This window comes from Tachypleus tridentatus, chromosome 1, assembly GCF_004210375.1.
Source record: "Tachypleus tridentatus isolate NWPU-2018 chromosome 1, ASM421037v1, whole genome shotgun sequence".
Taxonomy (NCBI): Eukaryota; Metazoa; Arthropoda; class Merostomata; order Xiphosura; family Limulidae; genus Tachypleus; species Tachypleus tridentatus.
Genome location: NC_134825.1, coordinates 72,395,089 through 72,420,875, shown reverse-complemented (window position 1 = coordinate 72,420,875; position 25,787 = coordinate 72,395,089). Strand labels below are relative to the sequence as shown.

Below are 25,787 nucleotides of genomic sequence, written 5' to 3'. Positions count from 1 at the left end.
GTGATAAATTAACGTATTTCCTAAAGCTGGAATGCCATCCTACAAATGAGAAGAAAACCTCAATGAAGAACATAATAATGCATTACATGATAGGATTAGACTACATAGTATAAAATGTTTTGTTTCTTTTAATTTCGTGCAAAGCAACACGAGAACTGTATGCTCTAGTCGTCCCTAATTTAGCAATATTAGATTAGAGGGAAGGCAGCTTTTCATCATTACCCAGCGCCAACTCTTTAACCAACGAACAGTGAGATTGACTCTTACATTATAATACTCCCACGGTTGAAAGAGAAAGCATGTTTGGTGCGACGGGGATTTGAACCCGCGACCCTCAGATTACGAATCAATCGCTCTAACCAGCTGGCCATGCATGACCACACAGCATAAATATATTTCAAAGCTTTTTTTCTAATTCTAATTCAACTTCATCAATATATTCATTTTTTTGATAAAGTTACAGCCATGAAGGATAAGTAACCACAAAATAAAAATTATTTAAACATGCGTTAAACCAAACATTGATAAAGTATTAAGCACACAACTGAACGTAAATCGTAATTAACGTTACTCTGAAAATAAATAGGATTTCTATATGGTTATTAAAACGATCTTTCAGATTCAGCACAGACGACCATTACGTATTTTTTCAGCATTTCAACAAACACGGCTGGACGTATACGTAATATCAAAATGTTCCATGACCGTTCTTGGACACAGATTTCACAAAATAAGCAGTAACTTCAACGCTTAAAAATGGACAATAATTTAGTGTATAAAGTTAAAAGGAAAATGTACAACTGAAACTCATCATGTTTCGGTGGAAAAGAAAAACAGTTTTGTTTGTTTTGAATTTCGCACAAAGCTACTCGAGGGCTATCTGTGCTAGCCGTACCTAATTTAGCAGTGTAAGGCTAGAGGGAAGGCAGCTAGTCATTACCACCCACCGCCAACTCTTGGGCTACTCTTTTACCAATGAATAGTGGGATTGACCGCACATTATAACGCTTTCACAGCTGAAAGGGCGAGCATGTTTGGTGTGACGGTTATTCGAACCCGCGACCATCATATTACTAGTAGAGTATCTTAACCACCGGGCCATGCCGGACCACGTGGTTCACTTTGAGGCCCCCTTATATTCTGGAATAGTTATTTCTAATTTAGAAATATTGAGTAGAGGGGAACAGTGCAATCAATCAGCATCAGGTGTCTATGTTGCCATTCTTAATCTAATAGAAGAACTGACTACAACAGTTTTAATGCTCTGACACATAAAAGAGCAGAGTCTGTTTTATCATGTCGTGGCTCGAAGCACAAATCATCCGATCCCCACAGTTAATCATTGGTCCACGTTTTCCAAGATATAAATAACATATGTGTTCTAAAGCCTACATGGTTTGCATAAAAAATCATATAAATAATAAATACAACAGAACTATTTGTTAGTAAGCTCGTTCGTTCCTTGAGTTTGATTATCTGTCCTGTGTGTAGGAATATCTTTAATTTGTACCTAATTGGTTGGTATTTATAAAATCTAAAACTTCAATTGATGAATAAAGAAATCTGTTGCTTTTAAATATTTATATTAAAATCTGTTTCACTAATATTTAGTATTATATAGTTCTTTCTTCAGCGATAGAAGCTGTTAATAAACATGTGCCTTGAAAACAATATAATAATCATGAAATAGAAAATAATCTAAAATATTCGTTACTGATCACATATAGATTCGATCACAAACGTTTGTAAATAAAACATGTATTCGGAAGACTAAACAGCATTTATTCTCTTTCACATAGATACAGAAGCACAGCAGTTGATTGAACCTCGTGAGCGGAGTTGAGCAAATTAATGTACAAGTGTAACATCTTTTGAGCAAAGAATGAACTGTAGTGAGAACATTTCAAGGTTATAAAGAATTATTACTCACATTTTCTTCAGTTCCTCAATAAACGAAATACGGAAGCTCTTAAGAAGGATCTTATAATTTCTTATATATATATATTCATACAATTATGAAACAAAAACATGTCAAAATATGATTAATTCCTGGTATGGCCAGATGGTTAGAGCGCTCATCTCGCAATTTGAGGGTCGTGGGTTCGAATCCCCGTCACAACAAACATGTTTGCCCTTTCAGCCGTGGGGGCGTTATTATGTGACGGTAACTCCCACTATTCGTTGATAAAAGAGTAGCCTAAGAGTTGGCGATAAGTGGTAATGACTAGTTGCCTTCCCTCTAGTCTTACACTGCTAAATTACGGACGGCGATCGCAGATAGCCCTCGTGTAGCTTTGCACAAAGGTTTTTAAAGAACACGAACAAACCTAACATGTTATTTATGGAAATAAAATCTTAATGGCTAGTATTTAGCGTATTTGCATTCAAATACTTAAAACTGTGTGTTATTGTTAATTACATAGAAAACATTTTATTTTTACTTTGAGTAAGTGGTTGAAATGTTGTTACAAAACAATAGAAGTTTGCCGGTAACATATAGAACATTATTCAAAATGCAAAAATATATTTGTGTTGTAGACCGAAGTCTGGAACTATTTAAGCATAAACTAAGAAACGTTTTCGTATGTAATTTTTAGATTTCAGAAAATCTTATTATGCAATAAATAAAGCAAGTTATATCATATTGACGGAAAATATGACCATTACGTATTTTTTCAGCATTTCAACAAACACGGCTGGACGTATACGTAATATCAAAATGTTCCATGACCGTTCTTGGGCACAGATTTCACAAAATAAGCAATAATTTCAACGCTTAAAAATGGACAATAATTTAGTGTATAAAGTTAAAAGGAAAATGTACAACTGAAACTCATCATGTTTCGGTGGAAAAGAAAAACAGTTTTGTTTGTTTTGAATTTCGCATAAAGCTACTCGAGGGCTATCTGCGCTAGCCGTCTCTAATTTAGCAGTGTAAGACTAGAGGAAATGCAGCTAGTCATTATCACCCACCGCCAACTCTTGGGCTACTCTTTTACCAACGAATAGTGGGGATTGACCGTCACATTATAACGTCCCCACGGCTGTAAGGGCGAGCATGTTTGGTGCGACCGGGATTCGAACCCGCGACCCTCAGATTACGAGTCGAACGCCTTAACACACTTGGCCATGCCGGGCCCTTAACCATTTATGAAAACATTGTTTTTCACGCTCTAATCTTCATAATAATAGCAGTCAGTTCTTTAACATATGGAACTGAAATTATGAGATACAAGGGTGACGATTTCTCTTACCTGCTTTGATCTTTCCAGATTCATTGGCAGGACCTCTATTAAGAACGTCTTTAACGAATATTCCGTCTCTCATATTTCCACAGATATTGAAACCTAATCCAGTAAAGTCGTGTCCTCGTAATGGCACCAAAACTCGCTCTAGTTTCTATATGAGGTTTAAGTTCGGAAGTTTTATTGCGTATGTTCAATACTTATTTATGTAACATGGAAAGTATACAAATGCATAATCTTATATTAGTTTAAGGTAAGTCCTCAGTAACCTCAATCTTGTAAAAGAAACAACCCACAAAGAATAGCGAACAACACGTGTTACACTCAAAACTATCACAAATATACATTTTTCATCCAAGTAGAAATTGCAGCAAATATTAAATTTCCTGAAAAATATTTAATAAAATAGCACATTTAATATTAAGACAAAATTAACACTCCCATGTTACTACTGTCCAACAATGCAACACTACTAAAGTTTATAACAGAACACGGTAGCAATAAGGATGTGTACTTCACAACACATAACATGTTAAAAAGACTGACAGAACATGAAAATTTGCTGTTTTAGGCTCTCTGAGCGTAAACCAACGAATTAAAAATGATTGTCTGGACGTGTAAGAGATCTAGACAGATATCCGGCTATACAGAAATAACAGGTAAACACAAGTTTGGATATAAAGGATAGTGAAATAGTGATGCTGCGTAAATGGTAGGAAAAAGTATTAGAAACTATGGCAGCTTTTAAAGAGACTGAAATCAAAGAGAAGTAAGACTTCCGAACACATACCTGGATAAATAGTACAATCTAGAATTATTGTGTTTATGACGAGAAATAAATGAACAATACAATAGGAAAGATATGTGTAGAAAAACGAGATACTTTGGATTTCTAAGACTTCTAGGTGAAAGTAACATACCAGGCCGACACAAGTATCGTCCACTGCTCTTTGTTTTTGAGGGTTATCGGATGGCTGGTTCGGTTTGGATATCCTGGGTTTCGTGACTTTCAAAGGAAAAACTTTATCCTGCAAATCAAGAAAAAATATAAGTTGTCAGATATATTTGTGAAACTAACTTGTTTGTGCTCTATTTCGTAGACTTGAGCCCAAGCGCATAGCCACTCACAACAGAACACAGCTTGTCACGTTATGAAGCTGTCGTGAGAAAAGCCTCACTGCCTTACGACAATAGCTTGTCACTTTATCGAACTGTCATGAGAAAATTTTCATCGGATTACAACAATAGCTCGTCACTTATCATGAGAAGATTCTTATTTGACAACACATCTGGCATTATAAAACTCGTATTTGTTTATACTAAATTGCGTTCAATTTTATGACGATTGTTCTAATGTCATAATGAACGTTTAAGCCACATCAGTGAGACCACTTGATCAAGTGTGTTATGCTTTAAGAAAAGAAATAACGGTTAATACATTACATAAAACATCTAAAAAGATGCTGTCATTTGAACTTTACTTTTCATAAAAACTTCCACGCTAGACATTACCTAAATTGTGTAATTTTTTTTTAAATAATATTGAAGAATGTTTCAATTTTGTCAAGATTTTAAGTGTGAAGGTAAAAAAAAAAACATTAAAAGAAAAGCGATCGAATCATCGGGGTTTCAGTAAGATTTAATATCAGTTATTTCTGTAGTATCACATTATTGAGTAATCTGAGGGTCCCGGGTTCGCATTCCCGTCGCGCCAAACATGCTCGCCCTTTCAGCTGTGGGGGCGTTATAATGTGACGGTCAATCCCACTATTCGTTGGTAAAAGAGTAGCCCAAGAGTTGGCGGTGAGTGGTGATGACTAGCTGCTTTCTCTCTAGTCTTACACTACTAAATTAGGGACGGCTAGCACAGATAGCCCTCGAGCAGCTTTGTACGAAATTCAAAAACAAACAAACAGAAACAAACAGTATTGAGTCATAAACATAATTCCAACAAGTCCTAGACGCTATAGATGTGTAGTTCAGAGACATTTTCGACCAAAGAAGCCTGAAAAATCTTGCAAAATTGGAGAAATTTCTCCTCACTGGAGAGACTGACAGTTGTGCATCAAACCTCAGATTTCACCAGAAAGGTTTTACATGTGAAGTTAACCATGTTTATCTCAAAATACACTAACAAATCTAGTTTTTAAGTCTCGAAGATTTTGAGTGACTTGCTGCTTAATGTCCGTGGCCTTTGGGAGCAGATTTAGACTCATGTGAGGTTACTGTTAAATGTCTCTGCCGCCTCTGATAAGGCTGAGAGGAGCTTCGGTGCTCTTAGAAGGCTAAAGATAGAATCAGTGTAGCCAAGATTGATTGGTTATTTGTAATTAAGCATAAACCTACACAATGGGCTACCTATCCTCTGCCTCTCACGGGTATTGAAACCTGGTTTCCAGCGGTGTGAGTCCGTAGGCATAACGCTGTATCACTGAAGGGGCTTTCTATAACGACAATGAGAAATGTACATTTGTTGTATAAAGATGAGTGAAACAGGATTCGCTTTTAGTTGTTCTGTATGTTTGGAGACGTTACGCAAAAATGTGAGAAAAACATACATTAAATGGAACACATATTTGTTTGTTCGATGTTTTATGTATTTATGCAACATACAAACTACATACCGTTGTGCTACTGGGTGAAGACAAATTGGTTACTTGGAAAGCAGAACTCTCCACCAGCAATTTTTGTTGCTGCAAATGATCAGCGCAGAAATATTATTGAATATTTTATTTAGTAAACAAAGGGAGTTCTTGTTATCTGCTGGTTGGCAAGGGCAATTTGAGAGTTAACTATGTATTTGGCTAGGCTACAGTGAAAGAAAAATATACCTTATAAGAACTGCATTGTCGTATGTTTTCTTTTAAAGACAAGTACACTACATGGTTCTGGTTATTTCATAGGTATACTGAAACAAGAAGTTCTATAACAAAAGGCTATTATTGATATTATCCTACTATGTAAATCGAAGTCACAAAAGTAATTTTTGTATAATTTGTAGTAAAGTGGGAATTAAAACAAAGAAATTTCACATGGTACAGCAATAATGATTTATACCATTAGAGAAAAGCACATAAAATATATTATATTTATTTTTTAAAATGTTTGTTTTTATTCAAATACTAATAGTAACACAGTTTCCTTCCCACTTTTTATTATTATAAGGACATGTTAACTGGATAAAATATTCCAACTAAGATTTACACTGTTTTTGTCATTAGATCAGCAGTTACCATAATTATTACTGACATAAATGTTATTTCTATATCATGAGTTCTATTGATACCTAAATATTGTCCAAAGGGTAATATGGCAATCTGGTTCTATTAAAAGTATGTAAATAGATCTGTGAAAGTTTTAAAATATTGTAAATGTTGATAAAACTGTTACTCATATTTTATATTAATATAAGATAAGAACAGGAAAAATAACACAGAAAAGAGCCCTTTTATTTATTTTTAAAGAAAACCCCCTTTTATACCCCAGTTTCACGGTATGCCTTTTCCCACCTTTATCGAACGTTTTGCTGTCCGCCCTGTATTGAGTTTTAAAATTTTGTAACGTTTGTTTTCAAAGGCATTTTAATCATTGAAACTTTGTCCTGTTTTTTCGTTTTAGACCTGACTTATTTGTTGTGTAAAGAAAGATGTAATAATTGGATTTCTTGATGTGCTTTAGGGGCGAAAGAAAGTACAACATCATATACAATATCTATACTTGTAATTGTAATCCAATATAGGCAAAATAGACATAAGTAACCAAATAAAGAACATTAAAAACTAACTTTAGATTTGGATTATATTTTATTATTAAGATAAGAGTGTATTATATTACAAAACCAAAATTTACTAATAAAGTATTAAATGTATGAGCAAGACCAATAATTAATTGTTTCGTTCTTGCGAGGTCCGGATGATTGCTTTTGGCAGTTTTTAAACGTTGAATATCCTTATTTAAGACGCTGAAACCAAGCTTACAGAAAACAAAATGAAAAATGTGTAAAAATCAGGAGCGTAGATCCTGGGGGGATGGGGATATACATCCCCCTTCATTTTAGGTGGGGGGTATGGTGCATACAATCATCCCCCCTACAGTTTGGTCTGTTGAATTGTTTTATTGCATCACAGGCCTACAAATTGTGTGTTTGTTCTTGTGATTCTCGTGTTCTTACCAATTGAATTACATAATTAGGCCTAGATGTAGGCTTTTTCAGTAGCCGAAATGTACATCTTTAATATAGGTGTTCTTCTTAGCTTTTCGATCTAAGCAATAGTTCGTAAGTATCAGTCAGTAGGCCTAAGTATACATGCAAGTATCGTGGCAACAAGATTACCAATTTGCAAATTGAACAGTCCACATAAGTGGTTGCAAAAATCATCCCCCCATCATCGGGTGTAAAAAAAATCTACGCCAATGGTAAAAATAACGTGATCTAAATGTAGAACGCCCACTTAACCACCAGGTGAAACATCGTTTACATTGGCGTTTAACCTATTACGAAGATTCATTTGCAGAACGAAGCTGTGTTTAGCCATAGCATGCTAATTAAAACAAGGTCTCACACACACACACATATAACTGTTTTACCATGATAATAATAAAAATATCCAAGAACTGGAAACAGTTACTTAAACGTCTGAAAGAAAACTGGTACATATAAAACAGCTTACATTTCCAACCGAGATTATAAACCTTAGTAACGAACGAAAAGCCTCTGGGCATTGACATATAACAGTCAAAAGTAGATTTAACGTTACAAGTTTCCAAGCTTCTATTTTCAAATCCACAATGAACTAAGGATGAAAACATTCGGGAAAATCTAGTACAAAACGGCTTTTATCACTAATATTAGACCTTACGAGTTCACTGATTCGTTGGCTTTTGTCGTTTAATGCAGAAACGTTAAAATTGTTATAGGAACGTATAAGTCAACAGAAGAATGCGCACCACACTAAATCTAGTACCGGTGAGATGTTTTCAACAATAACAAAGCTCGTAAGACTAGCTCAGAAATAACGAATGTGGGGTTGATCGCTGTGCTAATTTATGTTACTAGGTGCTTGAACAACAAAAACCGCTTCGGTGTGAACTAGATTAAGTTAACTTTAAACTGTTTAATATTGTTAAGCCTATAATAAAAATTCTTATAACCTACATAATGAGTTACAACAATTTTAAGTTTGAACAAAATATCGGAGATTTGTTTGCATTTAGACACAAAGCTATATAACGGACTATATGTGATCTACCAACAATAGGTGTCGAAATGCGGATTCTGGTCTTGTTAAGTTCGCAGAATTTCCGCTGTGCCACTCGAAGGGGAGAGGGTGGAATGAGGATAATACCAGAATACTGCAATAATGTTAATTAAAACTTACTGTAACATTTTGAAAATTTTGTTTCAATCAAAATGGCCTGTAACTTGTGCTAAAACATTATTTAACAGTGAGCCAGGATAATTAAAAATGAACTAATATATTTCATATCTTCATTAGTAGTGACTAATGTTGTTTATCACATTCGCTAAAACATTGTTAATATTATGTCAGGCTACTTCAAAGTTTAAACATTCACGTGAACATTGTTAATGTTGTGTCAGGCTACTGTAAAGTTTAAACATTGTAAATATTGTGTCAGGCTATTGTAAAGTTTAATAATTCACTAAAACGTTGTTAATATTGTTTCAGGTTACTGTTTGAATATTCGCTAAAACAATGTTAATATTGTGTCAGGTTACTGTAAAGTTTAAACATTCACTAAAACATTGTTAATATTATGTCAGGTTACTGTAAAGTTTAAACATTCACTAAAACATTGTTAATATTGTGTCAGGTTACTGTAAAGTTTAAACATTCACTAAAACATTGTTAATATTGTGTCAGGTTACTGTAAAGTTTAAACATTCACTAAAACATTGTTAATATTATGTCAGGTTACTGTAAAGTTTAAACATTTGCTAAAACAATGTTAATATTATGTCAGGTTACTGTAAAGTTTAAACATTCACTAAAACATTGTTAATATTATGTCAGGTTACTGTAAAGTTTAAACATTCACTAAAACATTGTTAATATTATGTCAGGTTACTGTAAAGTTTAAACATTCACTAAAACATTGTTAATATTGTGTCAGGTTACTGTAAAGTTTAAACATTCACTAAAACATTGTTAATATTATGTCAGGTTACTGTAAAGTTTAAACATTTGCTAAAACAATGTTAATATTATGTCAGGTTACTGTAAAGTTTAAACATTCACTAAAACATTGTTAATATTATGTCAGGTTACTGTAAAGTTTAAACATTCACTAAAACATTGTTAATATTATGTCAGGTTACTGTAAAGTACATTTGCTAAAACAATGTTAATATTATGTCAGGTTACTGTAAAGTTTAAACATTCGCTAAAACAATGTTAATATTGTGTCAGGTTACTGTAAAGTTTGAACATTTACTAAAACATTGTTAATATTATGTTAGGTTACTGTAAAGTTTAAACATTTACTAAAACATTGTTAATAATAAGTCAAAACACTTGCGCGACACAACCGAATTTTGTAATAATATTGCTGACTGCTAGCAACAGGAATATAGAGGCTACATATTTAATAAAGTTATATATACCCTTAGTCAGCTGAGAAAATATTATAGAGCTCTTTTGTACATATCCAGTTTTACTAACCTTGTTAGTATAAACTTCATCAAACACCGACCCAGCTGAAAAAGAAAAATATATATATATATAAAAATCACCATATTTATAAAATGTCGTGTAAATCCTTGTTACAGTTCATTATACTTTATTTCTCCGTTTCGTTGGGTTAAACTTTTATATATTTATTAACACAACTCCAAAATCTGAAACATTACATACACACTCAGGAATATATGATTATAATTTAACGGATAAAAAAAAATGTTTTGTTGAATTTGCACAAATATACACTAAAACGTGTATATTAGGTCACTCCTAATTATGGAATGATAAACTAGTGGGAAGACAGCTACTCTTGCATGGCCAAAGAGTGAGTTGACTGTCACTCTTGTAATACCCCAACTGAAAGTAAATGTATATTTATTTGAGGGCGTGTGTTTGTGTGTTTTTCTTATAGCATAGCTATATCTGGTTATCTGCTGTTTCTACCGAGTGGAATCGAACCCATGATTTTAGCGTTTTAAATACACAGACTTATCGCTGTCCAGCGGAGGACTATTTGGCGGTAGGAAACATGAATTATTGAATTTCAACTCTACAGTCCAGCACCCTAATTACTGGGCCGTACCCAGCTCAGATTAAAAAAATAATATCAGAATATGATTCTTAAGCATAAAACTACTTAGTTTAAAATAACTGCTGACACATAGTCTTTAATTGCTTGTCACGGTTTGGTTATTTTTGGTATTATAAACAGAGCCCGAAGGCTTATGTTTTTACTGAAGATTTGTTTCAGCAACTTAAACTAACTTAGGTAAAAACATGCACTTTAGTTTTTATTTTGAAGAAAGAAACGGAATGTATAAAGGTACAGTTTACTACTCGTGGAGATTGATTAATTTAACATATAATAGTACTTTATGAACAATCTGTATGGTTAAATTTGTGTGATTAACAACATTGTCTTTGAAGTGACTATTCTTTGCTACTATACCTGCAGACGTTTCGTGAAATAAACAAAGCTATGATTCACACTTTCACTAACAGCACAGTTATCAGTGCTAGGTGTGAGCATTGTTTTATCACAATCTTTAGTACATTACATTTAGTTCATTACATCGAATGAAAAATATTTCGAACGGTATATCTTTCCAGCTAGTTGTTGATCTTCTAATTTTATAATTGTACTGTTCTGTAGAGTTTAATACGGAAACGCTTCAAATGGGTGTGGCCTACGGTTAGTGTAGCTGTGGACTGTTGGTTCGTTCTATCTCAGCTTCAGCAGCCCCAGTTAAATCATTGGAATGGGATCAGCCAATGAAATTAAATCACTAAAGAATGTACAGTTTTTTTAAATTTTATTTTATCTATGGTAATTGCTACAACATTTATAAACAAACATGTTATCTAACATGAGGCAAAATGTTATTGGATTTTCACAAACCTTTTCCATTATTTTAAATTTGAGCAATGAGGAAAATATTTATGATATCACAAACACTAGCTGTCCCTAACTTTGAGCTGACAGACTAGAGGGGAGACAGCTGGTAAATAATATCCAGCCCTATCTCATGGGCTCCCTTACCTACGATATTATTAGTATTTTGCGGCAATAGTAAACGAATAGGGATCTTCAGATCGAGATGCGGCCCGCTATTCGTTAGGCCACGAACAGCATTTCTAAATAAAGGAGAAAGTTTGCCGAGGTTAAACCTGAAACATTTATCTTTTTAATTTGTTTATATATATCTAAAAACTCTTACAGTCGAAGCTGAAATATGTGGTGTCCTTCAAATGTTTTAAAAACATGAAAATTTGAGACAAAAGTCAAAAATCAAGCATGATCATACGAAACATCCTTCTAATTCAGTGGTTCCCAACCTTTTTTATGCCCCGCACCCCTCACAGTAATTATTTATTTAAGAATAAAGGTGAAGGTGGCCAAAACAAATTTTTATAAATGTTATCTTACACCCCCTGGAACGCTATCTCGCATCCCCAAGGGGTGCGAGCACCCCTGGTTGGGAACCACTGTTCTAATTAGACGAGAAATGTGAGGGGTGGGAGTTTTATAGCCTTCGTTAATCTGTGCAAAAATGAAAGAAGGGCAAGGGCATGACGTCAACATGTACGTAAGGGAGAGGTGGGAGTCAGTAGTCTTAAATATTGCAAATGGAAATGTGCTTTTGCGCCTTGGATCTATTAGGTTGAGGAATAATTCGTGAGCGTTTTTAAATAATTTCATTCAAGCATTACATGCAAGACTATACAATACTTCAATGCATGAACACATTACACCCAAAACATTTATTATGAAACTTTATTTCATGTAATACCTGGGTATATAGTATGCATTGTTTTAAACGAAATTGCAAGAAATTAAATACGAAAAGCAGATGGTGTCGAAAATGCTCGATTTTGTCCACTTGACATTCCATTTAATGAGCTGAAAATGAAAGCAAAAATTAAAGACATATGAAAATCAAACACACCATCTATTAGAGCAAAAAATTATCTACCAAATGACATGAAATATTTTGCGAAAGCGTTTCATTTATGAATATATTTTTTTAACTTGAAAAAACGCTCACGAATTATTCCTCAACCCAATATAATCCTTTAGAGCCCCATCTCAGACAGATAATGTGCTAGGGTTTTGTGTGAGAATTTCTTCATTTTTTTTTTTATATACAATTAGAGTACCGTCACCCTGTTGAGTTTTAGTGATTGTTTCCGATACTAGTATTTTGAACAAAACGCTAAGTCTGGTGTCTTTTATGTTACGTATTATAACTTATCCCTGACGAATCTCCGATTTATTATGTTACGTGCATACGTACATTACGTAATACGATTTCAGCTAGCTGGGAATCTTAATTTCAATTAAAAGTTAATTGCAATATGTATCAAATTTATAATAATTGCCAAGAAGACTGATACACACATTTTTCTTTCTTAACACAAATATATTTTAACATGCAAACAACAATAAAATTTATATATAACAATAATAGTTTATACGTAAATGTTTTACAAACCATATCGAGTACTCTATTTGGTCTGGAACAGAATCTTTTATCGACGACTCACGGATAGCGAATTAATTCTATGTTGATACAAAGTTATACTTCTCTTGGGGAAAGCGAGCTAGCTCTATTTCTCGCTGGCTTCACGCGGTTTACTAGGTCACTTTTTTCCGAGGAAAATATCTAATGTCCCTGTAGAAATACTAACATGTTAAGTTAATTCCCTGAAGTTAAACAGTTTGTAATGTTGGAAAAATTCCAAATAGTTACTCTTTTTTACAAAAATGTTATGTTTATGAGAAAATGTAGACCACCAAATGTACCAGCTTCAGAGGGCTGAGCTTTTGTTTATCAAATTGTTATTCCAAATGGGAGGTCATTTAGAAGTCAACAAGACACGTGACAAAATTATGAGACAAATCTTTTGGCCAAAAATTAGACAAGATGTTTCTCAATTTTGTAAATGTTATCACACCTGTCGACAAACCCAATTAGAAAATTCCTGTTGCTTCTTTGAAATCTATGCCAGCTTTTGTAGAACACGTCGTGTGCTTATTGATTGTATTAAGCCAAAACGATAACATTTGTGTTTAAACACTTTCATGTGCTATAAAATAATACAAGCATTAGGTTACTTGTTTTGATTGGGTTATGTACTGTCAAAGTTTTTGAAATTGTGTAATACTTTGAGAATGTATTGTATTTAATGTATTGATCAATGTATGTATATAAGGCCCAGCATGAAGGCGCTCGACTCGTAATCTCAAGGTCGCGAGATCGAATTACCGTCACACCAAACACGCTCGCCGTCCCAACCTTGGGACATTATAATGTGACAGTCAATCCTACTATTCGTTGGCAAAGGAGCAGTTAAAAGAGTTGGCAGTGGGTGATAATGACTAGCTGCCAGCCTGGCATAGCCAGGTGGGTTAAGGCGTTCGACTCGTAATCTGAGGGTTGCGGGTTTGAATCCCCGTCGCACCAAACATGCTCGCCCTTTCAGCCGTGGAGGCGTTATAATGTGACGGTCAATTCCACTATTCGTTGGTAGAAGAGTAGCTCAAGAGATGGCGGTGGATGGTGATGACTAGCTGCCTTCCTACTAGTCTTACACTGCAAAATTAGGGACGGCTAGCGCAGATAACCCTTGTGTAGCTTTTCGCGAAGTTCAAAAACAAACAAGTATATATATATATATATATATATGTAATTTATCTAAGGAGATAGGTGTAACGTTTCTACTGTTATACACTTATATTGATATCTATGTTGGTTTCAGTGTAATGCATGTAATGTGTATTGCGCAAGTGCCGCCTGTTCTCTAAATTTGTGCAAGATTTTCGAATGCAAGAATAAACTATATGTGTTTTATGAAAGTACTAGCCTATCTAAGAATATTATTTTAACTTTCCAGAACCTTGTCTATTAAGTATATACAATTTAGCTATCGCAAGACGTGCCAAAAGGCAGTAGTAGAATAGTTTGGTCGCTACAGCCAGCGTGCTAGAAGTCTAGGAAGCTATAATCGTGATTAACGCTTATTAATCGGAAAACTACGGATATTTGACCAGGAATGTTTACGGAGTTCGAACATTATGAACCGTTCAACTTCAGACGTCAGTATTTCTACTCAGTTATCGCATAACTTCAGATGAAAAAAAACATCTTAGTGTGAAAACAGAGCTAGCTTATCGTTTCCGTCAAGCGAAGTCCATCTATGGATCAGCCTAAAGTAATTTGCGCTTCGTAGACTTGGACTATTGTTAAAATATTCAGTTCCATACCAGATATAAGACTGAATATCGTTTGTGAAAGTGCAAAATGTCTGTATATGAATAATTATTTGTAATAACCATTATTATAAATTGTGTTGATCTTGTATATTAAAATATATTTGTGTTAAGAAAGAATATTATGTGAATCAGTCTTGTTGGCAAATATCATAAATTTGATACACATTGATATTCAATTAATTTCTAAATTGAAACTGAATTTCGAGATATCCGAAACCTTGATACGTAGTGTACGTTACATAAAAAATCGGAGATCCATCAGAGATTTATTATAATATGTAACATACTGGTGGTGTTTGGTAAGTATCACGTATTATGGAATAGGTTTAACTTTGTAATCGTTAAAACAGGACTATCAGATTCGTTCAGAAGTCTACATACATGTTGTTAGGATGCTTGACTCGTAATCTAAAGGTCAAGAAATCGTATCCCTGCCTCACTAAACATTCTCACCCTGTCAGCCGTGAGGGCGTTATACAGTTTCAGTCAATCCCATTATTCTTTGGTAAAAGAGTAAGTAGCCTAAGAATTGGCGGTGGGGTGGTGATGACTATCTGCCTTCCCTCTTGTCTTTTGCTATTAAATTAGGAAGGGCTAGCTCAGACAGCTCTAATGTAGCTTTGCGCGAACTTCAAACAAACAAACATAACTCTACGCACCTAAAGTTAAAGATATATCTATACATGAACTTGTGAAGCAATAAAAAACACAAAAAAACAAATCTCCGGGTGAAGATGAGATACAAGTCATCCTCCTCAAAAAGAGCACTCCGAAGTTGTTTGACCACTTAAAAGCACTTTTCAACTTATCACTATCCTCTATATGCACACCAGTTTCTTGAAAGCATGCTAATATATTAATGTTCCATAAGGAAGGAAAGCCAGCCAATAAACCTAATAGCTACCGACCAATCAGCCTGACCAGCTGTGTAGACAAAATTTTAGAAAGCATAATTAGTAATAGACTCTCCACATACTTGGAAATAACCTCTAAATTGCCTGAAGAACAAAATAGCTTCAGAAAATTTAGACAAACAACTGACCACTTAGTCAGACTAACTGAAAAGATAATAGATAGCTTTAATAAAAAACAATGCACTGTCGCCGAATGCATGAAATGAGACTACCGCGTGGAACTATTCGTTGGTTATCTAACTTTTTGGAAAACAGAAAATGTAGAATAAATGAGGGAACCTTTTCTGAGTACTTCACTCCAGAAACAGGTGTCCGTCAGGGAGGGTGGTTAGCCCTATACTCTTCATCATGTATGTAAACAATATGCCACTGAAAGATCCTAATCACGAATTCTTCTCACAGCTCGCTGATGATGTGGCAGTCTGGAAAAGTACTCCAACATCAGCAATAACAGGCACAAACTTACAACCACAATTACATAGAATACGTGAATACTGCCAAAAATGTAGAATAAAAATAAATACAGCAAAAACACAACTAATCGTACTTACCAAACTGACAAAGCACAAAAAAGTACAACTGGAAATATATATGAATGGAACACTATTTCAAACTGCCACATCGTCAAAATTTCTCGGTCTAACCTATGACTCAAAATTAACATGGATTAATTATTTAAATGAAATTAAAAGTAAAATCTGGGGAAGAACAAACTATCTTAAGAATCTAACTGGCAAGTACAGTGAAGCATCAACAGACAATATACTAAAAATGTACAAAACATACATTAGACCAGTAATCGACTATGCAGCTCCAACTTGAATTACTGTAAGTGACAAAATAATCAAAACCAAGCAACAAACAATCCAAAACACACTCCTCACAACAACATACAGAGTTCTCAGAACAACGTCATCTAAACTCATACACAAATATTCAAACATACCAACGATAATAGATAGACTCCTACGCAGTACAATAACTTATTTTGATAAAAAAATTGGATGAAAAATTAATTATTATGCGAGCTATATAGGTACTGCATACATGATGAAGATAGTCCTAAACATCTCTCCCCAATCAACATATATTTTAAATACAAAAGTAAATTAAAATAAAAAATAATAATAATTAATATATGCATATATATAAGAAGGAGAAAGAAAAAGAGGTCACCATGAAACTAGACTTCCTATTGATAGGGCAAATAATATCGATAAATATACGAAACTAGTATATTTAGTATATTTTAGTATATAAAAGGGTCAGAATAAACTCAGACCACTCTGACCCTAAAGTAGCCATATCAACCTACGCTGCATGATCATGAAAGCCAAGAAAGGAGGAAGAGGTCAAAGAGCACCTGACCTTACAGGTTACATACGATCACCCAAATCTCGCGAAAGAGAGCACCTAACGTCGAAGGAAGAGATCCAAGCGAGCCTGACTCTTCCTGGTCTATAGAAAGAAAAACCCGAAAACACCTAACGTCAATGACAGTAATCACTTAACAGTTTTAATTAATCTGAATACATAGCATTGTCAGTACAATTTATAAATTGTGAATTAAAATACAAAATATAAGAGCTAAAAAAATGCCTCGTACGTGAAAAACGAGTTTTCCTCTGTTCTTATTAAATAAACCATGCAGAGTTTTTGTTTTGAGTATTATTTAACATTTTAAGGTATCGGATTCAAAATTATAACAGCACAATATCTGGAATTTCCTGTTTTGCCTGTCTCTATTTTTTTTAAATTAAATTTAACTTCTAAATCAAGGTGGTTCATGATTTGTGTTTCTACGCATGTTAGTTTTACTCATTTGTTGTTCTTCCAGTTTGCTAATGGTTAGGTCCAAGGAGAAGCAGACAGACTTGTATATCTAACAATGTGTCAGCAAAAATAAAACCTATTAGTTTAGAGCCGCGGAAAACTGCCTAAAGCTAAATGAATCAGACGTTCAAGAAACAAGTTTCTTGGGAAAACGAACACAAGACAAATATAGTTATTTAATGCTTGATTTCAAGGTTACTTTGATCATTCTGTGCCCCATGGTTACGGCGCTCGACTCGCAACCCGAGGATGACGGGATCGAAACTCCGTCACACCAAAAATTCTCGCCCTTTCAGCCGTGTGGGCGTTATAATGTTATAGTCAATCCCACTAATCGTTGGCAGGAAATGGTGAAGACTAGCTGTCTTCCCTCTAGTCTTACACTGATAATTAGAGATGGCTAGCGCAGATAACCCTCGTGTAGCTTTGCGCGAAATTCAAAACAAAACAAACAAACATAGTATTTATGAAGCGAAGAAAGTAAAAGACCTCAGGACAGAAATTATTTTACACATTATGCGAGTTTTAACCTTTTACCATAAGTTTAATTAAGAACATCCTGCTATGTCTCTAACCTTTATTTATATGTACAAAGTAAATTTCAAGTAATAGAGTAGAAGAAAGACAGCTTGTCAACACGAACGAGCCCCAATTTGTGAGCTATATATTATATTTGTTTTTAGTTAAGCACAAAGTTACACAAAGGGCTATTTGTGCTCTGCCCGCCGTGAGTATAGAAAGCCGGTTTCTAGCGTTATAAGTCCATAAAAGTACCGCTGTGCCACTGGAGTGGGGTTATATATTCTAATCGGGTGGTGGAGTTTATTCTTCTTTCTTATAAAGATTGCACGGTCCCAAAGAGCGGAGAGCAAATTTTCCTTTCGGCAGTAACGGGGCATAAACCTGATAATCTCAGAACAACAACCGGGCACACAAGGTTGAAAACTCTTTACGGCCTTTAATAACAAAAGTGTATCGAACACAAGTACAAAACGTTAAATACGTTACAGATACATTAGGCCTGGTGGTTAAGGCACTCGACTCGTAACCTGAGGGTCGCGAGTTCCAATCCCCGTCACACCAAACATGTTCGCCCCTTCATCTATTGAGGCGTGATAAAGTGACAGTCAATCCCACAATTCGTTGATAAAAGAGTAGCCCAAGAGTTGGCGGTGGGTTGTGATGACTGCCTTTGTTCTAGTCTTACACTGCTAAATTAGAGACGGCTAGCGCAGATAGTCCTCATGTAGCTTTCCGGGAAATCCAAACCAAACCACACAAAGTAGCTCATTGTGAAGTGACCTGACATTTAATTCTACCCATCTAAACTGAAATTCTTGTTTCAATGAACTTCTAATTTTCTTCTAAACCGCTAGAGGGATTTTACAGAGCATTATTCGTCAATAATTTCTTAAGTACTATGAGGATCATTTCCTTAGTATCCTTTAGCTAGTTGTTATTCGCCTTTTACATACGTCACTTGCAAAACGCTGCATAAAAATAATGTGAGACTATTTTGCACTAGAAACATTATTTAAGTATGCAAACGAAGCCAAGCGTAGATGTATTAAGTTTTTACCGTTGCAATACAAAAGTGGTTATAGCTATATAACTGTCGCTGTTCTAAGAAGACAACAACTAAACGCGGCTTACCTTTTGTATTTTGATTGTAAAGTAATCTTTTAATACAAAAATCCTAAATTGTATGTACTTTAGCTTATAGTATAAGCCTTATACCTTTGTATTTAGTGTTACTAAACAAAATTCACAAGTTTTTCTACTCTACAAGCAGCATTAAGTTTGTACTTGTTTCAAATGCGTGACAAGAAAACGTCATAAAAGAATTTATTTTTTTTTTAGAATAAAAAGTACAACTTTTGTTTTACCTTTTAATCCCCGTGTCATTCCTTTGATTTCGTCATGTCGAAAGTACGGGTTATCAAAGGCGTATTTGCCAGTTCCACCTTGCATTTGCTCTCGCATGCCAAGAGATTGTGAGTTGAGTACATCAACTGGAAATACAATAGGCCATAAAAATCGTTCATATCTGGGCTGAAAAAGTTCTGTATTAAACAAGAGCACAAAACTATGTTTCTTTCTTACATTCTGTATTATAAATCTTTAACCATCCAATATTCAGAAAATACACAGCAATACAAATATAATATTAATAATGAGCAAGTTAACTCAATAATATAATTATTAACAGTAAACGGTGGTAAAACTAATAAACAGATGAATTACAATATTGAAACACCCTTCTCCTAGTTGTGTAATGTGACATAAACAATAATAAAATTAAAAACTACACTTCACCAATTTAATTGGTTCGAATTTCATACGAAGCTATACGAGGCCTATCTGCACTAGCCGTCCCTATTTTAGCAGATTAAGACGAGATGGGAGGCATCTCGTCGTAACCACACACCGTCAACGCTGGGGCTACTCTTTTACCAACGAATAGTGGGATTGACCTTCACATTATAACACCCCCACGGCTGAAAGGGCGAGCATGTTTGGTGTGATGCGAATTCGAACCCGCGACCTTCAGATTACGAGCCGAGCACCTTAACCACTTGGCCAGGCCGGACCGTACTAATTTAATCAATTTCACCCTTTAATAGTAGTTAGCAAACGATTAACCAATAGAAACAGAAGTCAAGAAGACCACTACCATATCTGTCGTATCCCAGTCTGCCTGAAAAGCACCGGTATTGGACAAAAGGCTTCAATAGCACTGGATATAAAAGATATAGTGTGTTGACATATTATTATAGACTCTTATTTACTTTCGCTCGGGAGCTCTGATCGATAACATAAATACTCTTATAGAATCACATCATAGGATGATACATATTATGAATATCATATCTGTGCCATCAAAGTATATCATTCTAGATTTTAGCTTAAATAAGGCTTCGTTTTGAGGTAAACGTTATCAAACTATAGTAAAACTAAACATATATTTTTTCCCATGCTGTATTTCAGTAAAATCAGTGTAACGTACAACAAATATTGTTTTGTGTGGAGTGATAATATTAGTGTAATCCAATGTGTTGATTGTAAATGCATAGACCACATTCTTTTGAACGAAGGTAAGTATTGTAATATGGAGTAATCTTAGTGCAATCCAATGTGTGGATTATAATTACAGAGACCAGGTTCTCCAATAAGAGAAATGGGCTTTTCTGAATGTTTTTTTGTTATTTTAACCTTTTATTACTTTCGGATTATTACTGTAACTAGCCATGTTTACAAACCTTATATTGTCCTCAGTATGACAGGTAAAGTTTCACTGACCAGGCTAAATGCTGACAATATTAGTGAGATGTTTGTGAGACTTTTGTGTTCATGTACAAATGAAATGTTAATAATAATTATTATAATGTTTCTGTAACAAAGTAAGGGTTAATAAACACAAACAAAACCAAGTGGTCTCCTTCATTTTATAACGCATAAGATGTCATCTTACCATAAGCAAGAAGTCGTTATAGGTTTCAAAGTTTTTCAATTAAACTACAGAGAATTATAAAACTCGTTGATATGATAGGTAAATGTATCTATAGCTTGCAGTAAAACATCGGTGATTACATGTTACTTGGAGGTTTACTTATACGTCATTGGATTTCTCGACCTTTCTAAACATACTCCGAGAGAGTTTATTTCTCATTTAGGTAAGAGTATGTAGCTGTTCCAAGTCAACTGGTACCTTCAGTTACAATATTTCTAGTCTTCTATTTATCATTACACTAACAAGCCATCACTATAAAGTATAGTTAGATAGTGAAGCATTGGAGAGAGTTCTTCATATCGTACGGCAGATGTTACTATTATCTCCTACAGTATCACTTCTTCTAAAAGGTCTCTGTTTCTTCAGCCTACACAAATAATTTTTTTTTTATCAATCGCTAATTTTTGTATGGAACATGAAAAGAACTCTCTTTGATGTTTTATTACTTATTTTGAAATGTGTGCAATTTCTAAAACACCTTTTAAATACACAATTTTCCTTGCGAGTAGTTGCCCCAGTGGTTCAGCGGCGTGCTTTAGGATACTAAAATTAAAATTTGAATACCCGTTGTAGGCAGGACACAGGTAGCCCATTGTGCGGATTTGAGTTTAACAGCAATCAAACTAGAGCTCAATCTGTTACTGTTATTGAGTGTATCTAATCAATCACATACGAAATATGGATTTTATGTTACGATATAGGACTAACATTTTATGTTACGATATAGGACTAACGTTTTATGTTCAATATAGGACTAACATTTTATGTTCAATATAGGACTAACATTTTATGTTACGATCATTTACGTTTGGAGTTTTTGATTAACTCTTCAGTGACGAGAAATTAGACAAGAATGACCACTTGAATCCACAATAATGTCAGAGATACAGAGGCTGAACATCAACGACTTAAATCAGTTTAATTTTATAAACCAAGCAGAAAGTTAAGTGAAAGAACTTTAATGTATTGAACTTATGCAACGTGAACATTAAGTTAAACCGATGATCTAAGATGCTGTAACCAGGAGAGAAAAAAAAGAGACATTGAGATAAGTAAAAAAAATTGTGATATTCATTTAATATTCTATTAAATGATTGTTGATTCTATTAAAATATATACTAAAAACGACAGCACGTCTGCAACTGTACTTGTATGTCGGTGTACGTAGACAGCTAAGAGTAATTTTTCACAGGTGCTTGGCCTTCGAAGTTGTTGTACAAAGAGAATTTACTCGTGAGAAATGTATGATAATGTCAAGGTAAATCTATGATATATGATAATATCTATGGAAATGCTGTTAATTGTTTTTGTTCACTTTTTACAACATTTATTATGGGTTTCCAAGAGCTTTCACGTTAAAGAAGATCGAATTGCGCCAAAGAATAAACTGTCGACAAGGCTACATGAAGCAAAGGTAATGTCTAGATAACCACGTTTACTCTGATTCATAACTTAGATATCTTGTAATGTAAGAACAATATAAGAAGTATACATAATACCTAGGCAACCACATTTACTCTGATTCATAGTTTAGATATCTTGTTGTGTAAACACAATTTCAGAAGTATACATAATGCCTGGATGGCCACATTTACTCTGATTCATAACTTAGATATCTTGTTATGTAAGAACAATATAAGAAGTATACATAATACCTAGGCAACCACATTTACTCTGATTCATAGTTTAGATATCTTGTTGTGTAAACACAATTTCAGAAGTATACATAATGCCTGGATGGCCACATTTACTCTGATTCATAACTTAGATATCTTGTTATGTAAGAACAATATAAGAAGTATACATAATACCTAGGCAACCACATTTACTCTGATTCATAACTTAGATATCTTGTTATGTAAGAACAATATAAGAAGTATACATAATACCTAGGCAACCACATTTACTCTGATTCATAGTTTAGATATCTTGTTGTGTAAACACAATTTCAGAAGTATACATAATGTCTGGATGACCACATTTACTCTGATTCATAGTTTAGATATCTTGTTGTGTAAGAACAATTTAAGAAGTATACATAATGCTTAGACAACTACAGTTTAAGAATTTTTGATATGATATAATTCTGTTTACTCGTGCCTTATATATTCTAGTGTACAATCTGTACTGTGGTTTAAAATAATAACCTTCTGTGATAACTGTAAAGTAACCTTATCTCCAAACATGTAGGTGACACTACTTGACAAACTGGTGAAGTAGTTTGGCCCTACTTGCATTCTTAATTTCTATAGGTCAGTTGACCTCTTATAGATATTCTGACCTGGCTGGCAAATAAGATGTATTGCCAAGAGTGGACGTTTATGACTGTTCTTCCTGTTGTATTGTGCACCAGACTGGAAACTCAGGGAACTGTCTGCTGAACACATTAAAATGATACGATAACCTAGGAAACAGCTTATATTTCTACATAACCCAGAGATTTGAATGTTACAGAAAATGCGACATATACCTTCCTTCTTTTCTTTTTGTTCTATGTCTCTTGAGCTCGGCTGATGTTTTGTTTCTTGTAATTCTATAAGGATAAAATATACAATGATTCATCTTGTTTATAATGTTAGAAACTGGTAGATTTGCCACAAGTATTGTTCGAAATTAGTCTCATGAGGAGAAATATATGAGATATACGTGCATGTATAAATGTTTGTAAGAAATACACGATAGTTTTGTTCATGTTAACATTTAAGAGAAGAACAACCTAAAAATAGTGTTTCCTTTTGTTGAACGATTTTCAAAATACACATATTTCAAATACGCATTTCAAAAAATTTGTTGATGTTTTAATTATTCTGTGTTGTTGTTTGTTTTACTCCAGACCGATAGAGTAATTGGCAGACAGAACTAAAATGTAAATCAATACACCCATAAGAGTATTACGACAAAACAACGAACATGTTGCAATGTTTTGTTAAATTATCAGATGTATGTGGAAATTAAAGTGTAGATGTGTTACAGTTCAGGCTGGACTCAAAACAAAACAAAAATGTAGAACAAAAATACACACTGCTAATTGTTTGGCATTTATTTGGCTTTAGCATGTTTGCTCAATATCATGAGGATTCCGAAACTCAGTTATGGCTTCCGAAGTTCTGATTCAGTTTACTGGAGCTGAATGATTAATGAGTGTCAGGGAAAGAACAGAAGTGATAAGAATCAATAGCTTAGCTTCTCACGTGAATAATTTACATAACATACAGCTGCTAATTTGATATTCTTGATATTTAGGGATAATATATGTTTATTTTTATCCAAACAGGAATACCACGAATAGTATTAGCATATTTCAACATAAAGGGAGTGAAAGGAGGCGAGTTGTTTTTCTCAACGACTTACCTGTTTGAGAATTAATTATGTGTAACTATTACACAAACACTTTTGTTACGTGTGTATAGTCACGCCAAGTTATAATAATTGTATAACTAAAATTACTATTTTAATGGCTGTACAGTGTTGTATCAAATCTTTTTCAATCATTATCTTATGTTTAATTATTGTACTGTTTGTTTTTTTGTAATAGGTTTGGTAGAAGAAATTCAGCGTTAAACAATTTTGTTTTATATTAGGGAAAACCACAAAAAGGGTACTCCTTATAAATGTTAATGTTAAAAGCTGAAAGTTTGAGTGGAATATTCAGCCAAGGAACCCCAAGAATTAAACAAATAAGCAGAGTTTCTGTAACTTTATAACTATTATTTATATATTTTGCTTTAAAAAGGCCTGGCATGGCCAAGTGCGTAAGGCGTGCGACTCGTAATCCGAGGGTCGCGAGTTCGCGCCCGCGTCGCGCTAAACATGCTCGCCCTCCCAGCCGTGGGGGTGTATAATGTGACAGTCAATCCCACTATTCGTTGGTAAAAGAGTAGCCCAAGAGTTGGCGGTGGGTGGTGATGACTAGCTGCCTTCCCTCTAGTCTTACACTGCTAAATTAGGGACGGCTAGCACAGATAGCCCTCGAGTAGCTTTATGCGAAATTCCCCAAAAAAAATGCTTTAAAAAGATGAATGCTATTAGACTTGTAACGGCGATTCAAAAATATTATTAGGGATTGTAAATTGTTTCAAAGAATAATACAAAGCCATATTCTTTCAATTGAAGATATGTGTGGTTTTTTTTTCAGGTATTCTAGACTTCCACACGTTTACAATTCTGCATCCACGACCCCTAACTTGTAAAGGTGTCAATTTCCCATTACTGTTTATTGAATATACAGTATGTTCTGATAGAATAGCATGACGTCATTAATGATAAAGATCTGAGAAATAGCAGGTGCATTATTTCTGTGGCAACTAAGTGTTTGTTCTTCATGACTCATGCAGGCTTTGGGCCATGAAAATGCAGATGTGTTCCGGGTGAAAGACTGTGAAATACTTCAGATATCCAAACTATGGGGTTGTACATGTTTCGTTTTTGTTTAAGTAACTCCACCCTTTCATAGTTTTGTTCTTCCGAGATATAGCATTGACATACATCTATACCTTTCAGTTCTGTTAATAGTATCAGAGTTGCATATGGTAAGAAGGAAAAGCTAGTACAACAGTTCTTCAGAACTTCAATTTGCTACTATCGGGAGAATACCACAATACTTATGCTAAGCAATCAAGAGATTGCATTTAGTAATACTTATTATAAGTATTATAATGATGTATTATAAAGATGTGTAATAAGTTCACCAGTTTGAAAGTTTAGTAGTTAGTGTACGGACCTTTAAAAATTATAAGTACTTTTGAAAATAAAAGCGTAGAAACTCGATCCATATAAGACTGAGGTAATAATCTCGTAGTTTGAAACTCTTTT

The 25,787-nt window shown here is 34.2% G+C and overlaps 1 protein-coding gene across 3 annotated transcripts in view; it reads right to left on the bottom strand.

Moving 5' to 3' along the window:
• LOC143252083 (uncharacterized) overlaps nt 1-25,787 on the bottom strand; it is a 47,624-nt gene that overhangs the window by 6,074 nt on the left and 15,763 nt on the right. The window contains exons 2-6 of one of the 3 annotated variants that reach the window (XM_076503698.1): nt 23,446-23,508; nt 19,351-19,476; nt 9,926-9,960; nt 4,166-4,273; nt 3,255-3,399 (exon numbers count right to left, since the gene is read on the bottom strand). In XM_076503698.1, the coding sequence (XP_076359813.1) occupies nt 3,255-3,399; nt 4,166-4,273; nt 9,926-9,960; nt 19,351-19,476; nt 23,446-23,508 (477 nt within the window). Of the gene's footprint in view, nt 1-3,254; nt 3,400-4,165; nt 4,274-9,925; nt 9,961-16,946; nt 17,049-19,350; nt 19,477-23,445; nt 23,509-25,787 lie in introns of those variants that run through there. The other 2 variants (XM_076503706.1, XM_076503714.1) reach the window with 2 other exon arrangements.